Raw genomic sequence first — 19,708 nt, forward strand, 5'->3', positions numbered from 1 at the left:
AGAATTTGACAATATAGTTAATGAGATAAAAATTCAAAAGAAGGTTAAAAGAAAATTCTCAGAACTTTTTCCAAAAAGTAAATAAACAGATTAGGAGAGAAATGGGAGAGGGTCAGGGCAGACATAGAGAATCAATTCCGGAGGTCTAGTTCAACTGTTGGGAGTTATAAACAGAGAAAAGCAGAAAGGGCATCATTAAAGAAATAACATTAAGGAAGAGCATATTCTGAACAAAATAAGCTTCGACACTGAAAGGCTCACCTGAGGTGACAGGATAATGCAAGGGGGAAAAAAAAGCTCACATACTACCAAAACACAGTCACTACAATGAATAATTTAAAAATATAGGAGTAAAAATGTGAACAGAAATTGTTTTAAAAAATCACCAAAAGAGATGAAATGAATCAAATACAAACTGGTGAATAAGAATCTGTGTAACAGAGGTAGGGACCAGGTTAGAAGCAGCAGTGAACATCCAACTTTAAATCATATGTATATATCATTTTGATTCAAAGTTTCTTGTAATTGCTTTCAGATTACCTTAAGTAAATAGGTAAAACAGAAATCTTATTCAGTTCACAAATTATGTTAGAGAAAACTTGAAAACATACCTAAGACATGGCTAAAAGAAACAACCCAGATTTTGACCTGGCAATCCTGACCACTTGATGCCAATCGAAAACACTGAAGTCCTTGTTCTCCACCTGAAACAGTACATTTGTTGAAACATAAACACACAGAATTGGGGAAAGATTTAAATCAAAAAATTCCAAAATATCCGTTAAAGAATTTCCTTTTAAATAGGTATCTTATATAATGTTAAGCCTGTAATTTCTATAATAAAATGCCTTTAAGACTATAACTCACCAATATTGAACCATTAAAGTAAGGCACATTTAGCCAGGTCCAGTGATGTGCCCCTGTAGTTCAAGATACTTGGGAGACTGAGGAGGGAGGATTTCAAATTTGAGGGCAGCCTGGGTGACTTAGCTAGTCCCTGTGTCAAAATAAAAAGTTTAAAAAGGAATGGGGATGTAGCTCATTGACAGAGCACCCCTGGGTTCAATTCCCAGTACTATAAAAAAGAAAAAAAAAGTGGGGCATCTTCTAACTCAATTTTAGAGTTTATGAGTCTCCACTAATGGAAAAAATTGGGAAGAAGAATCAGTCATAAGAATATTCATGGTTAATCATTCCCAACTTAACTATTTTCTGATATGCCAGATTTCCTTCCCTTCACTCCTCTTCGAAGTACTAGGAATTGAACCAAGATACTAGAATAGGCTAGGCAAATGCCCTACTACTTTTTTGTTGTTGTTACTGGGAATTGAAGCCAGGGGCATTTAACCACTGAGTCTCATCCCCAGTTCTCACCCCCCACTTTTTGAGACAGGGTCTCCTAAGTTGCTTAGGTACTCGCTAAATTGCTGAGACTGACTTGGAACTTGCAATCCTCCTGCCTCAGCCTCCTAAATCGCTGGGATTATAAGCATGTGCCACTGCACCTTGCCAAATGTTCTACTTTTAAGGACATTCCCAGCTTTTTTTATTTTGAGATATGATCTTGCTAAATTGTCCAGGCTGGCCTTAACTTGCAATTCTCCTGCTTCAGCCTCCGGAGAAGCTGAGATTACAGGCATGCACAAGATGCCAGCTGATAAATCTGTTCCTTAAAAGCCTATTCTATAATTCAGTTGGAGTAACAGTAAGAATTTATTTTACATTGATTTAACAAGGGAAAGGGTAGAATTACATAAATCCAAAATAACATCAATTCAGCTCATTTGGAAGAAAGTATTATACAATTTAGGGGCAGTAATCCAATAAATTTGGAACTTTAAAAACAAGTCACTAATTTATGCTTAGAGAATTTCAGCATATCCCAATATATCTTCTAGATTAACTCACTAGAATTTCCACCTAATATCACAGATGGAGTTTCATCAGAGGCAGTTTGGCCTCATACAAAATAAAACATAATTACATAGTATTAGATTTACATATTTGGGTACATAAATTTTTCCTACAGACTCTGTCTCACTAAAAATACACATACTATATTAACACACAACAAATTTACTTCCATTTCATGGCAAGTTTTTCTAACTCCATGAGACTTCCACATTTCAAAAGCATTTTGGTTTATGCAGCACAGGTTCAGACAAGGTATAACTCCTCACAGATTACAAATGTAAGCAATTCCTGATCATTTCTAAGTCTTTCATAAGGTGAAACATTTTACCCAATAAATATTAGTAACGTATTAAACTTGTTAAGACACCTATTTTTTTCATTGTTTCTTGACTAAGTAGATCCTTTGTAGTTAATTCCTAAGTTGCCATAAGTAATGAGAATTCAGCTAAGACAATGGAAAATTATAGAACATAAAACATGCCAATGCTCAATATCTAAATATAACATTTAGGATATATAGGGAAAATATTTAAATTTTAATAATAATCCAATGCAAATGTTATGGTTTGTATATGAGGTGTCCCTCAAAAGTTCTTGTGTTAATTCAGGAATATTCAGAGGTGAAATAATTCGATTATGGGAACTGTAACCTAATTAAGTCCATCCTACTCTGAATGGACTAACTGGTGGTTACACAATAGGCAGGTGAGGTATGGTTAGAAGTGGCAGTTCACTAGGGCCTTGCCCTGAAAGGATGCATCTTCCCAATGGCCCCTTCCTCTCCTCTCACTGTTTCCTGGCCACCAGGAACAATGGAGCAGTGATTTTCAACCATGCCCCTCCACCATGATGTTTTGCCTTACCTTGGGCCCAGAGCAATGACATCAGCCCACCATGGACTAAACCTCTGAAATTATGAGTCAAAATAATTGTTGTTCATAGAGGGGTATTTTGGTCACAGCAATGAAAAACTAACACATCAATTTTTCTTTGCCACTTAAAAACTGAAGAGATCAATTATCCTTGAGCACAAATGTGATTATTTTTCCTTATTTGAGCAAAATTTGATAGGAAGAGCCAATATGTTGTAAATTTTACAGATATTAACATACACCAAGTTAACAAATTAAAATTATATGCTTTATCTTTCAAGTAGTTTCCATAAATTCTCATAATAATCATTTTTAAAGTATATATCAGTCTGCTTCAGAGAATGCACACATTAGGCCAGTATCTATTTCAACAGAAGCACTGAAGAAAGAACATAGATCAAAATGATACTGAGAGAAATGTATACTTTGAAATACACTGTAAAGATAGGATAGGGATATGCATATTACTTCAGAATCTTGGCCTGGTTTAGTGAACCTTTCCTGACCTCAAAAATTGCTGATAGTTCACTCAAATACTAGCTACTACAATAATGGTATTTCATTGAAAATCTACTTTCAGATCACTCAGAACCAAAAAAAAAAAAAAAAAAAAGAGAGAGAGAGAGAGAGAGAGAAGAGAAGAAACCTAAATAGTCTCCACGTTTATATAATTCTTTAACAATTCATTGAGTGCCTACAAGATACAAAGAAGAGGGCTGGGGTTGTAGCTCAGTAGCATACTTGCCTAGTATGTGTGAGGCACTGGTTTTGATAATTGGCCCTACATAAAAATAAGTAATAAAAAAATAAAGGTATCGTGTCCATCTATAATTAAAAAAAATTTTAAAAAGGTGTAGAGAAGGTACCCACAGAGATGGAAGAAATGGTTCTTGTTATGAATAAGCCATTATTCTTAGAATAAAACAGCACAAAACAATATATTAAAAGAACAAATCAAATTAGGGAATTAATATAAGAGGAGAAAAGAATATATTAATCTGCTACATGATGTTAAAAGGCTAAAAAATTAAAAATTTCAGTGAAAAACTGAAAGAAATACTGCTCACCAATCTGTACCTTGATTTCAAGGCCTATCTACATTTCACTGCACAGTGTTCCAGCCAACATGAAGAGTATAGACCCAAGCCATATCTGCATGGAACTTATACACTAATAGGAAAAATGCCATTAATCATTATCCGTGTATAAACCAGGAGCAATAGGGTTCACCTATAATCCCAGGTACTCAAGAGGCTGAAGCAAAAGAATTACCTAAGCCCAGGAGTTTGAGGCCAGCCTGGGCAATATACAGAGAACGCATTTCAAAAATTAAAACCAAAAAAATTACCCATATGATTAAATATGTAATTAAAAACTGTGATACTTTTGTAAGCACTATGTAAGAAAAATAAAGCATACAAATAAAAGATTATATCAAAATGATAGATTTAATGCAAAGAGTAAAAGCAGGGGAGGGGTCATCTGAAGTGATTTTTCAGCTAAAGCATGACTAACGAGAAAACCATGTGAAGGGTCACATTTAAAAGCCTTGGAAAAATCTTAGAAGCAAAATCAAGGAATAAAGAAATACCAGTGTGGGGCTGGGGTTACAGCTCAGCAGTAGAGCGCTGGATGAGGCCCTGGGTTTGATCCTCAGCACTACGTAAAAATAAATAAATAAAGATATTGTATCCAACTACAACTAAAAAATAATTTAAAAAAAAGAAAAGAAATACCATTGTGGCAAAAGAGAATGCTAGAGGCCAAGATTGATTTAAGATTAAATTGAAATATAATATGCAAGGTTCCTACTTGCTTTGCCCTTTGGATTTGGGACTTTATCTTACCTTAATTATATCTTAAATCATTGATGGGTTTGAAATATGGAATGCTGAAAACATACTATCTACTGTCGGACGAGTTGCTGAACAATAAGATAATAACTAGCCATATATGGGTACTGAACATTTGAAATGTAGTTAGTCCAAACTGAAATGTGAGACAATATACACACTAGACTTTGAAGACTTAGTACAAAAAGGAAAAATATTTAATAATTTCTATTATCAATTATTAAAATAATACAACAGATATGTCGGGTAAAAATACATTACTCATTTAATTCCATCTACTAGGAACTTTTTAATTTACCTATGTGGCTCTCATTATATTGCTATGGACAATACTGATCTGCAAACAAGTCTGGAGAGAGCAAAAGCAGAATTTCCATTCTCACATACAGAATCAAAATAAAAAAGGGAAACTTTCCAATTATCTGTTTAATACCAAGAGTCTATATTCAGGAGTTTTGTTTAATCTTTTTTTTTTAAATTAGGTTGTCAACATTTTATTTTAAAAAGTTAGTTTTTGAAATATCAAATAAATAAATGGGAAAATGCAGCTCATTTCCAACTTTTTAACTTCACATTTCTATCTGAGTATCAATCTTGTGTATTTAAAAATCACAGTAAAACCAATGGGGTCAAATCCTCTAACTTGCCATATTCAAGGAATCTGAATGTATTATACCAAGATAAATCATCCCTTACATATACTAAAAATAGTGGGTTTTTTGGATCTAAAGAGAGAAAAGATAATTCCTCAAAAGAAACAAATTTACTAATGACAATATGAAAATGAATGAAAGGGCAAAAAGTTATACAAATTACAAACAGGAATTTCTAGTGCTTGAAAGGATAAAATAACTAACCAGAAACTGGCTGTGAAGAAAAATCGCAGCAGGTTATACCAAGATCATGTGCTTTTTCACTATGCAGACACCTCATTTTATCATCCCACACTGTTAAATCTCCACATGAGGAGCCAGTGACAAAGAGGTTTCCATTAGGAGAAAATGCACAGGCCATCAAGGAGCCATCCTTAACACTACTGCATCTGAAATAAAAGCAAAAAGGTGTGTTTTCATTTCAGAGCATCTTTGATTTTATATTACAATCTCTAACAGCAACATAATATAACAGAAAGAGGGTAAATGGCTATTACTTCAGCAAAGAGAAAGGACAACCTGATGCCTACAGAAATAAAAGTATCATTTATGTGTTATAAACTGGGATGTGCTTTCTAAAGTTATAGGAGGATTTAAACATCTTAAAGTGTTCAAGCTTATATTATAGGAATATGAACCAATGTCCACATCTCTCCATATCTTTCTATTTGGCAAGTCACTGTGAACACATTAAAATCTACAAAACTTTTTTTAAAAAGCAATTACAATCAACAATAACCATAGCCATATTTTTAAAAAGGTAATATGAAGCCAGGTACCATGGCACACTCCTGTAATCCCAGCAACACAGGATGAGGCAAAAAATCATAAGTTCAAGGCCAGCCTAAGTAACTTACAAGATAATCTCAAAATAAAAAAGGAATGGGGATGTAGCAAAATGGCAGAGTGACACTGGTTTCAATTTCCAGTTCTTTAAAAAAAAAAAAAAGTAATATGAAACTATTTAAATGGAAAAACAAGTTACTGAGGTCAAAAGCACTTGCAACTTCTGTGTTAAAATCACCCAGATGCAATAGTAGGGCTTTTATTTGAAAGGAAAATGTTATGAACAAATTACCATCCCTTGGAAAAAGAGGAAAGCACTATGCAGACAATATTATTTTCTCAACTAGAAAAAATTAGAATGATGAGAACCCAACAATTAGTTGAGTATTAATTATATACATATAGATATGCTATAAAGACAGAAGTCATCACCTAATAAGTGCAAAAAAAAAATTCCTTGGCTATGAGATGAATTTTATTCATATAAAATACATTTTGCTTTTATGCTTTCCCATCAAGCTAAGTGTTTATATAACACCACTTAAAACACAACAGCTTCTTAAACCGTAACACCTAAACTTAAATGAGCAACAGTTGACCTTCTGACATTTGTGCTCTGAATGACAGGGAATAAGAGGAGGAATAGGAACATTAGGTTATTTTAACTCAGTAAGAATGAAAGTCTCTGTTTTTAATGTACTTAATGTTACTTAAAAGTAACTTCTAGTACATTTTACACTAATATAAATAAAAATTTATGGTTTTAATTTGGTAAGTTGCAACATAATATCACTAGTATAAATTGATTGATGTATTTTTTTCCCCAAAAGAGTCTTTTAGGTGGGTCATGTCCTTGGCCCCACAACCCTTGCAGAAATAGTCACTACATTCTTTCTTCCAGGCTTGGTCAATCTACCCAGCAAGAATTCTAGCTAGGGAACTAGCTGTATCTCCTCAGCAGGATTTACCTACCAATACTTTACTATTGAAAAAATAAGTGACAAAAATAAACCTAAAATTACTGAGCCTAATTCAAAAGGCTACTTTCTTTGCCTAATACTTATAGCAAAAATCTACAAAAGTCTAAGAAGATTAACCCTTACCTTTAAAAATATTGGAAATTTAAACCTCTCTCAAAGGCAAACAAAACTACCACAAGAATCATATTAAACATTTGTTTGTTTGTTTTTACTTTCAACAAATAGGTCAAAATATTATTCCTGGGGCTAGGGTTGTAGCTTAGTGGTAAAGTGCTTGTCTAGTATGTGTGAGGCACTGGGTTTGATCCTCAGCACTGCAAATAAACAAATAAATATATAAAGATATAATAACATTATAAAAACTATATTAAAATATATTTTTTCCTTATGCTATTTGACAACTACCTGCTTCAGAAGATCATTAAAATATTTTGCTTTCTGCTTTTTTACATCTTGATAAAAATGAAAAGGATTTAAATATTCATACCTATATGACTTGTATGACTTAGCATTCCACAAAACAACAGTTCCATCAGCTGCACCCGATGCCAAACAAGTGGAGTCTGGGGAAAACCGGCAAACCCTCACGGGGCTACCACCGGGCTGTTGCATCACTGCCAGAGTCTGTCCATTTTGAGTACTCCACAGGACAGTGGTACCATCTGTTGAACATGATGCCAAAATATGTCCTGAAGGAGAGAAACAGCAGCAGTGGACAGCATACGTGTGGAACTTCAATGGAGAGTATGGCAGTTCAGTAAAGTCAATTAAGGAGTACAGGCGAATTGTTTTGTCCAAGGAGCAAGTAGCCAAGAGGGACAAGGAGAAGGCACAGCAGTTGACATCGTCACCATGATCAGCTAGTGTGTGAATGAGTTTCACCATATTCTTTATTTAAAGTAAAACCACCTGCAATTTTTAAATAGGTAAAGGTTACATAACCCTAGGAAATAAATAATGGCAACTCAAGTCAATATAAAAGAGTCAAAATCAAAGAATTTGCTCAAAATCAAAGTAAGAAATATATTAATATTTTTGAAGGAAAATCCATTACCTAGGATGAGGATAATTTGGAGGAACATAAAATATTTACAGGACTATAACCTCTGATGATGAGCATACCTACCATGGTCATATCAATAAAGTTCCACAACTCTTGACAAAGAACCTTGATAAATAACTTCAAACCAAATGGATGTTGAGCTTTCAAAACCTCAGGAACTTATTTCAACTTTGAAAGCCCTTCCCTAATTCTCAACATTGCCTCATTTCAGATCTCAACTCAAAAATATTTTTTACTTTCTTAACACTGCCTCAGCTGCTCCTTCCACTGGGTGGAGCTAAGGCTATTTGCTCTGCCTTTAACATGCAACTGTAGGATTTACATAAAAAACTAACAAAAATTAAAATTTAAGTGTTGAAAGCCACGTTATTGTGATTTGTCATCGTGTCGGATAAAGTGTAAGGTACAAAAAACTTGAGATGAGTAACTAATTCTGAACAAGTCAAGGAAATCAAGAGTGGCCAAAAAAAAAAAAAAGACTATACTCAAAAACAAATTTATGAATTTAAAATAAAATCTAGCTAGGCGTGGTGGCACACACATGCCTGTAATCCCAGCAACTTGGGATGCTGAGGCAGGAGGATCAAAAAGTTCAAGTTTGAGACCAGCTTCAACAAATTAGTGAGACCTCCAGCAACTTATTGATACTGTCTCAAAATAGATAAATAAAAAGAGCTAGGGATATAGCTCAGTGGCAAAGCACCCCTGGGTTCAAACCCTAGTATCACTACCATCACTAATAATGATAATAATAATAATAATAATAATATCCAAACTCCTCCCCATGACTCATAAAACCTTAAATGATTTGATTTTTGCTTGCCAACTTCTCAAATTTCAACTCCCTGGCCAAACTCATTCTATTCTTTCATTTTCATAAAGCAGTTTGCTTGAGCTGAAATAATTTCTCCTCTACTATTGGGATCCTATTGCTTACTGAAATCTCAAATTCAATGTCCCTCCTCAGAAATGGTTACCCTAGCTGAAGTGGCCACTTTCTTAGCTAAGACATCACCCCCATTTTAATTATCAGTGTAGCAATTACCGCTATCAGATATTTTGTTGAATTATTTGTCTCAAGACACTAGAACATGTTCTTGAGGAGGTATTTAATCTATCTTGCTCACTCTGTAACCACAGCAGCCTCAGCCCCTATCATGTGTTCAAATAACTATGTGTTGAATATTTTTTTGTTAAATCCAAGTGAGTTTTAGCCTTGAAATGCTATATATGGAATATAATTAGAAAATAAAGCCATCAAAACTTTTTTTTTTAAAGTTCTTCGCAGTGGAAAAATGGTGTAGAAAGAGGCAGTATTCAGCCCTGAAGGGTGAGAATAACCTTGGCCTGTAAGATTCTCTGGTCTTATTTACAGAAATCTCTACTTTAAAAACAAACAAAGGAAATTTTTTTAAAAAAAATGGTCATGACTTTCCCCATCTTCATCTTATCCCAAATGTTCAGGCTCTTTTTCAGGTCAAATAGTCTCGGAGAGGGCAGGAAGCATAAAAAATTCTGGTAGATTATCGCCTGTATTATTGCGCTGAAAGCAATGAAGATCAGGTGGTGCTTTCTGGAGAACTTCCAAATCCCAACTGTGCGAGCGCACACAGGGTATTTCCCAAACTCACTCTGGCTCCCACCACTTCGTGACACTCGGGCCCCCTCAGCGGTGTGAGGCGGTACAGCCTTAGAAGCAAGGGATGGTGACCCGCTACGTAGGTCTGAAAAGCGCACTCAAGCCTACCTCTCTCTACCTGTCACAGGTGTGGGCGTCCCGCCCGGGCTCAGCTGTCATGCTAACGCTAAACCTCGGGCAAACTCGCTCAGCAAGCCACCGTCAACACATGCAAGCATCCTCGTCCAATACAAACCAAACCCTACAGGCGCCAGACATCCCCAAAATAAAGCCCCCGACTTACTTCCCTTGCACCAAAGAGTTTGCCCAACTCTTGAGCCGGCTGGCCTCTGGGAGGAGGCGGCCTCTGGAGCGTGCGTTTACCGCGCGGCCGACTCGCCCTGCTCTGGGCTGGGGCTTGCACCCGCACCTGTCAGCCGAGGCGGCACAACAGCGCGTCCCTGCCGTCGAGGTCCCGGTCCCGTCCGGTATGCTGAGAACCGATTCCGGAACACCTTAAGGTTCACACGCCGCCAACAAGGAAGCACTGAGGGCGGGTAGCCGCGGCTAAGCCGGTCAGTGGGCACGGCCTCGCTCACCACGACGAACAGGAGGGTGCGGACCGTGCCGGGCGGGCGGCGCAAGTCACGTGAGGTACAGGTGAGGCCCGCAAGGCCTCAGCCCAGGGAAAATCCCCGGCGGAAACAGGCCCCGCCCTCAGGGCTGCTCGGCGCATGCGTGTCCTACTACCTCGGACTGAGAGCGCTCCTCAGTATTCTGGAGTGCGCGGTAGGGGTGTGTTCGGACTTCTGAGACTTTAGGTAGCAGGCTTTTCTCAGTTGAATGTAACACCTAATTACATTCTAAAGTACTGCCAAACAGTATTCATGAATGAATCCCTGAAATGTGCTTATGAAGGGACACCGCATCTACATGTATCCCACCTTAAAATTTTTAAATCTCCCTTTGCCTTACTGTATTTCTCCAGCCTACACTGTCTTGGTTCTTCTCTGAGGCTTTTCAATTGGTTTCTTCTGTTTATGCTAGTCTTCGGTGTCCTCAACACAGTGTCCTCAACGCAGTGTCCTCTGCCATTGCCTGCATGCCTGGGTTTCCCAAAGCTGTCTGTCCTGGACTGGCTGCTAAACTCCCTGACCCAGTCCTGAGGTTTCCCGACCCACCAGACTGGGCCCAGTGGCTATCCATGTATCCCATGACCCATTGTGCATTTCTTCAGCCTTTCCCCATTGTAGACTGCGGGTTCCCATGGGTAATTGACTACACAATTGCCCTACCAGTACATTAAAATATATCAGCCCTAGGAAACCAAAGAGTATTAACCTAAAAATGCTCACATTTAAAGATCATGGGCGATGATTGTAATGGAAGACTAAAGGGAAATGGAAAAATCAAAATTCATGATTTTGTGAAATTCTTGTGATTTTTAAATTATCAGAGTGTATCATGATTGTAGACTTTGAACACCTAATTACATTCTAAAGTACTGCCAAACAGTATTTTTCAAAATCAAGTTTGTGATGATATAATAAAGCTCTGTAAAAAAATGTAGAAGATATAAATAAGAAAATAAATAGCTAATAATCGCACCACTCAAAGATAAAACCCTCATATATAGTTATAATATATAGTTATAGTAGTTTCTTTCCTTTGTTCAGGTAAATATCAACAATTTGACAAAAACTTCTCACAAACTGCCTTTTTAACATTGGAATTTGTATCCTGAGCACTTTCCATACCTAAAATTTCTTCATTAGCTTTATTTATTTTTTCTAATGCCTAACATGGAAACACAGCCTAATTCATATAACATTTTCCTTATTGCTAGATGGTGGTTTCAACATTTTTCAACATGCTCTTAGTACAGCTAATGCTGTATTAAACATCTTTTTACATAAAATGATTTTGTTTGGTTTTGTTTTGTACATAAATATTTATCCACATTTATGAACATATACTTAGGATATTGTTATATGGGAATGGAAATACTCAGCATAACAGTGTAAAGATTTTTGCTTTTTAAGCATTACATAGTGGTTCTTGTCTCTCCATGTTCTTGTCAAACTTAAATAATACTTTCTCTTCACTAATGTGATGAGCAAAATGGTTATACTATTCTTTCAACAAAATATATGAAAGAGACATCTGCCTATACATACCAACAGTTTAACACAATGACCTTAAAGCCAATAAGGCCATCTTTGCCTCCTCTTGCAGTTTCAAAGAGGGAAGTCCTACTGTAGATGATCTCTAGCCTACAAGATTGCAGTTTGGGAGATATTCTAAAATATCTTGCTAATACACTCTGTAAATAATTTATAAATTGAAACAATTTATAAAGATAATATATAGGAATTTTAAAAAATAGTTTTTAGTTGTAGATGTGCACAATATCCTTATTTTTATGTGGTGCTGAGGATTGAACCCATTGCCTCACACATTCGAGGTAGGCAGTCTACCACTGAGCCACAGAACCAGCCCCAATATATAGGAATTTATAGAGATCTTGGATCATCTTATTTCAGGACACAGAGTGCTTAGAAATTAAAGGTATTAAATATGCATTCCTGACTTTAATTGTATAGTTATTTAATAAGAAAAATCCTGCTTCTTATAATAATTCTACTCGAGGAAGATAGAAATTTTCAATGATATATTTAAAGGAAAGCTAATTTTCAATTAGATAGTAGGCAGTACATGCTCTCAAAATACAATTGCAATGGGAACAGAATAGGTGTGAAGCAATTGGTTAGGCACTAATTAAAGTGTGTGGTCCAGGCCAGGCACAGTGGCATACCATGCCTGTAATCCCAGCAGCTCAGGAAGATCATGAGTTCAAAGCCAGGGATTGGGGATGTGGCTCAAGTGGTAGGGCGCTTGCCTAGCATGTGTGAGGCACTGGGTTTGAGTCTCAGCACCACATAAAAATAAAATAAAGATATTGTGTCCACCTAAAACTAAAAAAATAATTTTTTTTAAAGTGAGGCACTAAACAATTCGGTGAGACCCTGTCTCTCAAGAAATTACAAAATCGGGCTGGGGATGTAGCTTAGCAATAAAGCACCTCTGGCTTCAATCCCTAGTTAAAAAAAAAAAAAGTAGCTCAGAAGATAGAGAGAAATGATAGGCACTGGGGAAACTGAAAGATGGGTGCAGGAATGGGTCCTAAGTAAGCCAGAAGCCTGGACTTATTTAAGCTGAGGCATGAATTTAGGAAATACCAGTTTCACAATAAATAACCAGAGAATAATAGGGTTGTTTTGCTTAACAGCAAACCTGACATAAGAGTTTCTGAAATGTTGGGAAAGGTAAAATTAGAGGTATAAAAACTCCCTTGAGGTGTTTAGTTTAAAAAGCATATTTGGTCTAACACATATGGTATATGCATTTGTATTTGCATGTATGTTATGCATTCTAAAAAGCTTTTTAAGACATGCCTGAAAATTGCCCAGGAGTTTTCTCACATCTGATGCAATAAAGCACCATCCACAGTGGTGAACTCTGGGGATCTGGGAAGCAGTAACTCTGGGCTATGCTGTGTTATCTTTGAAATCATGGAATGTTCTCTGAGTTCTCCATTATCATTTGCCATTAAATAAACTTTATGCTTTCTAACTGGCCATCTTTCCATTAAACTATCCATAGCTCTGGTGTACCAACAAAGTAGCAAGAGTTTTTTCATTGTTTTTACTTTCCAGAATTATTAATGCTTTTTAAGAAAAATCAAGATGTTAAGAAGGCATTTTTAAAAATACATTATTAGTTCCAGATGCATGGTTTTGATTTCCTAAAGAAGAAATTATTACAGACACTGATAAATCTAATTCAATTAATAGTTCACCTTAAGAATTAACAAATCATGTTTTCAGTTTATTGCCCATAGTAGTCTGGAATACAATATTTTGATGCCAGTCTTCAGGATCCTGTAGTATCTTCTCAATCAATTGGCCAAATAGAATTAGGTCTCTAACCAGATTATTTGGTATTAATATTTCTCCATATTTTCAGTAATGACTTTCCAATAGTTGACTGATTTTTGGCCTAAAGAAAATCAAGATAGCAGGGCATAGAGACACATGTCTGTAATCCTAGTTACGTGGGAGGCTGAGGCAGGTGGATCACAAACAAGTTTGAGGCCATCTTTGCAACTTAGATCCTGTCTCAAAATACAATTACAATTCCTTTAAATGTCAATTGAAGTAAGAATGAAAACTAAAAACAATACTAAAAAAATGCAATTAGAAAAAGAGCTGGGCATGAAGGTTAGTGAGTAGAAGACCTCTGCATTCTAGGTTCAATCTTCAATATTACACACACACACACACACACACACACACAACTAAGAAGATCAAGATATTCCTTTAGTTTTATTTTCTTTTTGTAACTTGAAGAGAAAAAGACAATTATCAGATTTTAAAATATGTAATTAAATGTCACCTACTGCAGATTATATTTTTCAAAAATGACTGAAAGAATATTTTCCATCCTACATGCTCTCCCAGAACTTTGCCACTCACACATGAAGAAATATTGGGATTTTTGTTGTTTTGCTTGCTTGCTTATTTGTTTTTAATAAATTTGAGTTTTGCTTATCTCATGTGTAAACTTTCTCATCTATAAAATGAGAATAAAAATACTTGATTTGCAGAGTTTCTTAGAATTAAATGACTACAATCCCGAAGAGTATTTCAGATACCTTTTATAGGATGTTAATGATTAGTTGATATTTTTAAATGAGGATTTTTATAATTAAATTTAGACATGAAGAGTTAAAGGAAGTCAAATAAGTTTCTCTACTGAAGAATTTCTTAGACTTTATTCCGCAAATATCCATAATTCTCTTAGAGGAGTAATAATTTGCTCAGCATTTCCCAAACTTAATTTGATCTTTTCATGTACTATATCATAAAAATTCCATGGAACACACTTTTGGAAAACACTAGATTGTGTGCATAGGAACCCAATGCATGGTAACTAATTTCTAAATTCTTTAGCATTGCCTAGAAACACTGTAGTGGATACTTGATATTTTTCCTGCAGAACATTCTTTCCTTTTCTTGGGTGACAGCATCCACTTCTTCCTTTGAGGAATTGCTACTCTCCCATTCCATGAGATCCTAGTAGCACTGTTAAAAATGCCCTCACTAGCATCTCCTCCCCTGTATCCCCACTATGCAATGTGCCAGGGTGAAGTATACAGTTAGTCAGTCTCTCCTAGGAGTTTGCATCTTTTTTGGCGGGGGTGGGGGATCCTGGGGATTGAACCCAGAGGGGCTTACCCACTGAGTCACATCCCCAGCCTTTAATGTTTTATTATTTTTTAAAAATCTTTTTTTTAGTTGTAGATGGACACAATACCTTTATTTTGTTTATTTATTTATTGTAGTGCTGAGGATTGAACCCAGTGCCTTGCACATCCTAGGCAAAGCATGTGCTCTACCACAACCCCAGCCCTTAATGTTTTACTTTGTGATACAGGGTCTCACTGAGGCGCTTAGGGCCTCACTAAGTTGCTGAGGCTGGCTTTGAACTTGCAGTCCTCCTGCCTCAGCCTCCTAAGTTGCTGGGATTACAGGGATGCACCACTGCTCCCAGTAGGAATTTGTGTTTTTACAATCACCAGGATACAGGGAAATATTCTAGTTATTCCAGAGGCAGGGCCTTAAAGAGGCTCTGCTGAAGTTCCTGCTGCTGAGACTGAAGGACTGTTTCTTCCCGTCTTCTCCCAAGCTTGCTTCTCAAACTGCAGCTACAACCTCATTGTTGTCAAGGATTCCCCCCCCCACCACCTTTCTTTCATAAGCCAGACTGATTTGGAATCTGATACAGCTCTGTGTTCTTGTTCCTTAAGCTAGTTAACTTTCCGTCACTTGTGAACAAAATACCTACCAAGAACAACTCAGAGAAAATGTTTCAGAGGCTCAGTCCATGGTTGTCTGTCTCCAAGGCAGAAGCATCATAGTGGAGGGGTGTAGCAGAGGAAAGCTGCTCAGCTCATTGCAGTCAAAAAGAGAAATGAGAGACAGAGAAGGGGACAGGGACAGATATAGTTCAAGGCCAAGTCCCCAGAGACTACTTCCTTCAGCCACACCCCACCTGCCTACAGTTACCACCCACTATTCAAATTATTAACCCATCAAATGGATTACAGCACTGTTAAGTTTACGCTATCATAATCCAATGTTTTCATCTCTGCACATTGCTACATTGCCTAACACATGGATCTCTTTGGGGGACATTTTTTTTTATCTAAACCATAACATTGATGAACACCTGCTTAGCTTTACTGCCTCTCTCTCCTGCTTTGTTCTAGCAATGCCAAATTCTGGGAGTTACTTGAACTCACCATGAACGTGAATGCCTTTGTGTGGAGTTTTCTATCTTTGTTGATGATTACAATCTGGATAATATTTCAAGACTGAGAGCAGTGGTTTTCTCATTAGTGGAGGCTTCTCTGACTTCATGAGGTGCTATCAGTTGATATGCTCCAGTTACATGTACTACAGTTCAAGAAAGCCAATCAATATTATCTGTCTTCCCACCCAAATTCCATGCCAGCTGAAGATAATGAGGAGATAAGAGACAAGGATCAAAATACTCTTTAATACAGAAAAATATCTAAGCTGGAGACATAGATATATGACAATGAGACATCCTAATTCTGAACCCCAGAATTAAGCTCATTTGTCCAACCCAGTAAGTACAGAAAAACTGCAGACTTTCACCTGAAGGGCTGAAGTTTTGCTGCCAGGTTTACTGCAGCCTGAATCAACCAGAATATGTGGTCTCACCAGCAGGCCAAGGAGATTGGAGGAGACTGAAATAGGAGCTGTTTTTCTTTTCTGGCCCAACCCACCTGTTGAAGAAGGGGAGGAGTGAGTGAAGGGTGCAACACTCATTGATGTCTTTTCATGTAGAAATATGAACCCAAGATTAAAGTGTCTTCCCAACCCCCAATATTCAGAAGCTTTTTCTTCTCTTCACTTAACCCACTGAGCAATGCTCAGCATATGTTGCACACTCTTGTAATCCCAGCAATTCAGGGGCCTGAGGCAGAAGCATAGTATGTGTGAGATCACATTTAGCAGCTTGGACAATTTAGCAGCATTCTCAGTAAGTTAGCGGGATCCTGTCTCAAAAAGGGTTGGGGATGTAGCCCATTCTCCATAAAAAATCCCAGTGAGTAAGGCCAGCCAAGGGTATGAGCAATCCCCTGAGAGTATAGTGCCCTGGTGTGGAGTTTCTGTACTAACTTGTTACTTACTAATCTTTATTACTTCACTGTCTTAATGAGAACTATTAATTTTTGTGAGTTATTTTTAATCAGCAAAGATCAATACTGGATTTGCCCTAGAAAGCTCTGAAACAGGCCAAAGTAGGATATTAATTAAATTAATTCTAGGTCCAGTCTTTAACCACAGATAGTTTTATACCCATTCTAAATAATGTCAATGATACTGTCCAATTCTGTTCATAAGAGGTTCTACAATAACATTAGATAACCAAATTAAAATATCCAGCAACAAAATGACCAAAAATGATAATACAAACTGCATCTTGTTATAAAATCCATAGGGTAAGATTAAGGGGATACGTTTAAATCTCATTGAAAATTAAAGGTCAAATCTATAAAAATTTACAAGAATTTAAGTTAAATTAGGCTGGGTGCAATTGCACATGCTGGTAATCCCAGTTATTTGGGAGGCTGAGGCTGGAGGAGCAGAAGTTTCTAGTCAGCCTGGGCAACTTACCCCTGTTTCAAAATAAAAAATAAAAATGGCTAGAGATGTAGCTCAGTAGTAAAGTACCATTGGGTTCAATCCTCATTACTGCAAAAACAAAACAAAACAAAAGGGGTTAGGGATGTGGATCAGTGGTAGAGTGTTTTCCTAACATGTGAGGCCCTGATTCAAGTCACAGTAACCTCCCTCCAAAAAAAGGAATTTAAATCAATTTATCTTATCTAAAAATAATCAGGCTTTTTTTTCTTACACATATAGATTTGTCTTGTGAAGTCTTCCCTAGTGATGGTTATGAAATCAATACTTCTCTGGCTACTAAAAAGATTTACTGTTTAAGTAAAAACTCATCTACCTCATCTACCTAGGATAATCTTACCCAGGGAATAGCCTCCTATCAGAGAAAAATAAGATAAAGTTGGACTCTTTTCTCATTTTGGCTCTGTTATATTTTATTACATGCCTTAGCTTTCTTGTGACTTCCAGGTTCTCAGGCACATTCTCTTAGAGAACAGGCAATACCTATGTCTATATCTACAATAATTGCATAATGAGTCTTTTTAACAGCTTAATTGGCATATAATTTGCATACCATGCAATTCACCCATTTAATGTATAAATTCAGTGGTTTTTGGTAATTCACAATTGTGTAGTCCCATGATCATTAGAAGTTACTACCCATCACCCCAACCCTACCCTGAACCCTAAGAAAACACTACTCTACTTTCTGTTCTTCAAACTTTGCCTATTCTGGTCATTTCATATAAATATAATCATACAACTACAAATTGTAGTTTTTGTGACTGGCTCTTTCATTTAAGCTTATTTTCAAGTTTTTTCAGTATTATAGCATGTTTTCATTCCATTATAAATGAGTTTCCAGTTTGTAGCTATTATGAATAATGCTGCTATAAACATTTGCATATGAGTTTTGGTGTTTTTAGTTCTCTTGAGTGACATTTCTGGGTCATACAGAAATTAAATGTGACATATGTTAACATTTTAAGGAACTGCCAAACGGTTTTCCAAAACAGCTATGCTGTTTTCCAATCCCATCAGCAGTGTATGGGAATTCCAGTTTCACCACATCCTTACAAACTTGTTATTGACTGTTTTGTTGTTTATAACTATCTTACTATTTCTAAAATAGAATCTCATAAAGTCCCATTTATGTATTTTGTTCTTTGGTCACTTGTGTATAGCATATAAGAAGTAATTGCCTAACTCAAGGTCACAGACTGTGAAGTCCTATAAGAGTTTTATAGTCTTACATCTTACATGTGGCATGTGAGCCATGTTGAGTTGAATCTTATGTAAGGTATATGGGTGAGGTCTAGTTATCCCAGCACCATTTTACTGTCATTGAATTGTCTTGACACCCTATTCCAAATCAATTGGACATGAAGATGATAGTTTGTTTCTCCACTGTCAATTCTGTTTCATTAATTTATATCTGTCCTTATGCCACTACCACATTGTGATGATTATGGTAGTGGTTAGAATGTCTTGAAAATAGGCATGTGAGACCCTCCAAACTTTATAGAAATACTTTCTTTCAAGATGGGTTGTTGTTGGTCTCTTGCATTTTGGTCTGAGTTTTAAGAATAGCTCCATCAATTTCTACAAAAAAGCCATCTGAGATTTTGTGGAATTATGTTAAATATATAGACTAATCTGAGGATTTATTGTCATCTTAACAATATTAAGTCTTTCAACCCATGAAAACCATTTTATTTATTATTTCCATTTATTTAGGTTTTCTTTAATTACTGTCTACAACATTTTAGTTTTCAGAGCACAAATTTTACATTCTTTTGCTATATTTATTTCTAATTATTTTATTCTTTTTGATGCTATTGCCAACAAAACTGTTTTCTTAATTTCATTTCCAGATATTTTATCATTAGTATACAGAAATACAATTGTATTTTATTTATTTTTTGGTGCTGGGGATTGAACTCAGGCCTTGTGTATGTGAGGCAAGCATTCTACCAACTGAGATATATCCCAACACTACAATTGATTTTTAAATATTGACCTTAAATCCTAACCTTGCTGAAACAGTTGCTTAGTTAAAATAGTTTAGTAGATGCCTCAGGATTTTCCATAACATCATATTTCTTTCCAGTGTGAATGCCTTTCATTTACTTATTTTTTTCCTAATTGGTCTGGCTAGATCCTCCAGTACAATGTTGATCAGTCTGTGAATGGA

At 36.3% G+C, this 19,708-nt stretch overlaps 1 protein-coding gene across 3 annotated transcripts in view; it reads right to left on the reverse strand.

Moving 5' to 3' along the window:
* Positions 1–10,465, reverse strand: part of Wdsub1 (WD repeat, sterile alpha motif and U-box domain containing 1) — a 40,071-nt gene extending 29,606 nt beyond the window's left edge. Inside the window, exons 1-4 of one of the 3 annotated variants that reach the window (XM_021731568.3) lie at positions 10,170–10,465; positions 7,546–7,967; positions 5,497–5,681; positions 612–704 (exon numbers count right to left, since the gene is read on the reverse strand). In XM_021731568.3, the coding sequence (XP_021587243.2) occupies positions 612–704; positions 5,497–5,681; positions 7,546–7,943 (676 nt within the window). In that variant the 5' untranslated portion in view covers positions 7,944–7,967; positions 10,170–10,465. Of the gene's footprint in view, positions 1–611; positions 705–5,496; positions 5,682–7,545; positions 7,968–10,043 lie in introns of all 3 variants that reach the window. The other 2 variants (XM_005315771.5, XM_021731605.3) reach the window with 2 other exon arrangements.
* Between the last annotated feature and the right edge of the window lie 9,243 nt (positions 10,466–19,708).

This window comes from Ictidomys tridecemlineatus, chromosome 7, assembly GCF_052094955.1.
Source record: "Ictidomys tridecemlineatus isolate mIctTri1 chromosome 7, mIctTri1.hap1, whole genome shotgun sequence".
Classification (NCBI taxonomy): Eukaryota; Metazoa; Chordata; class Mammalia; order Rodentia; family Sciuridae; genus Ictidomys; species Ictidomys tridecemlineatus.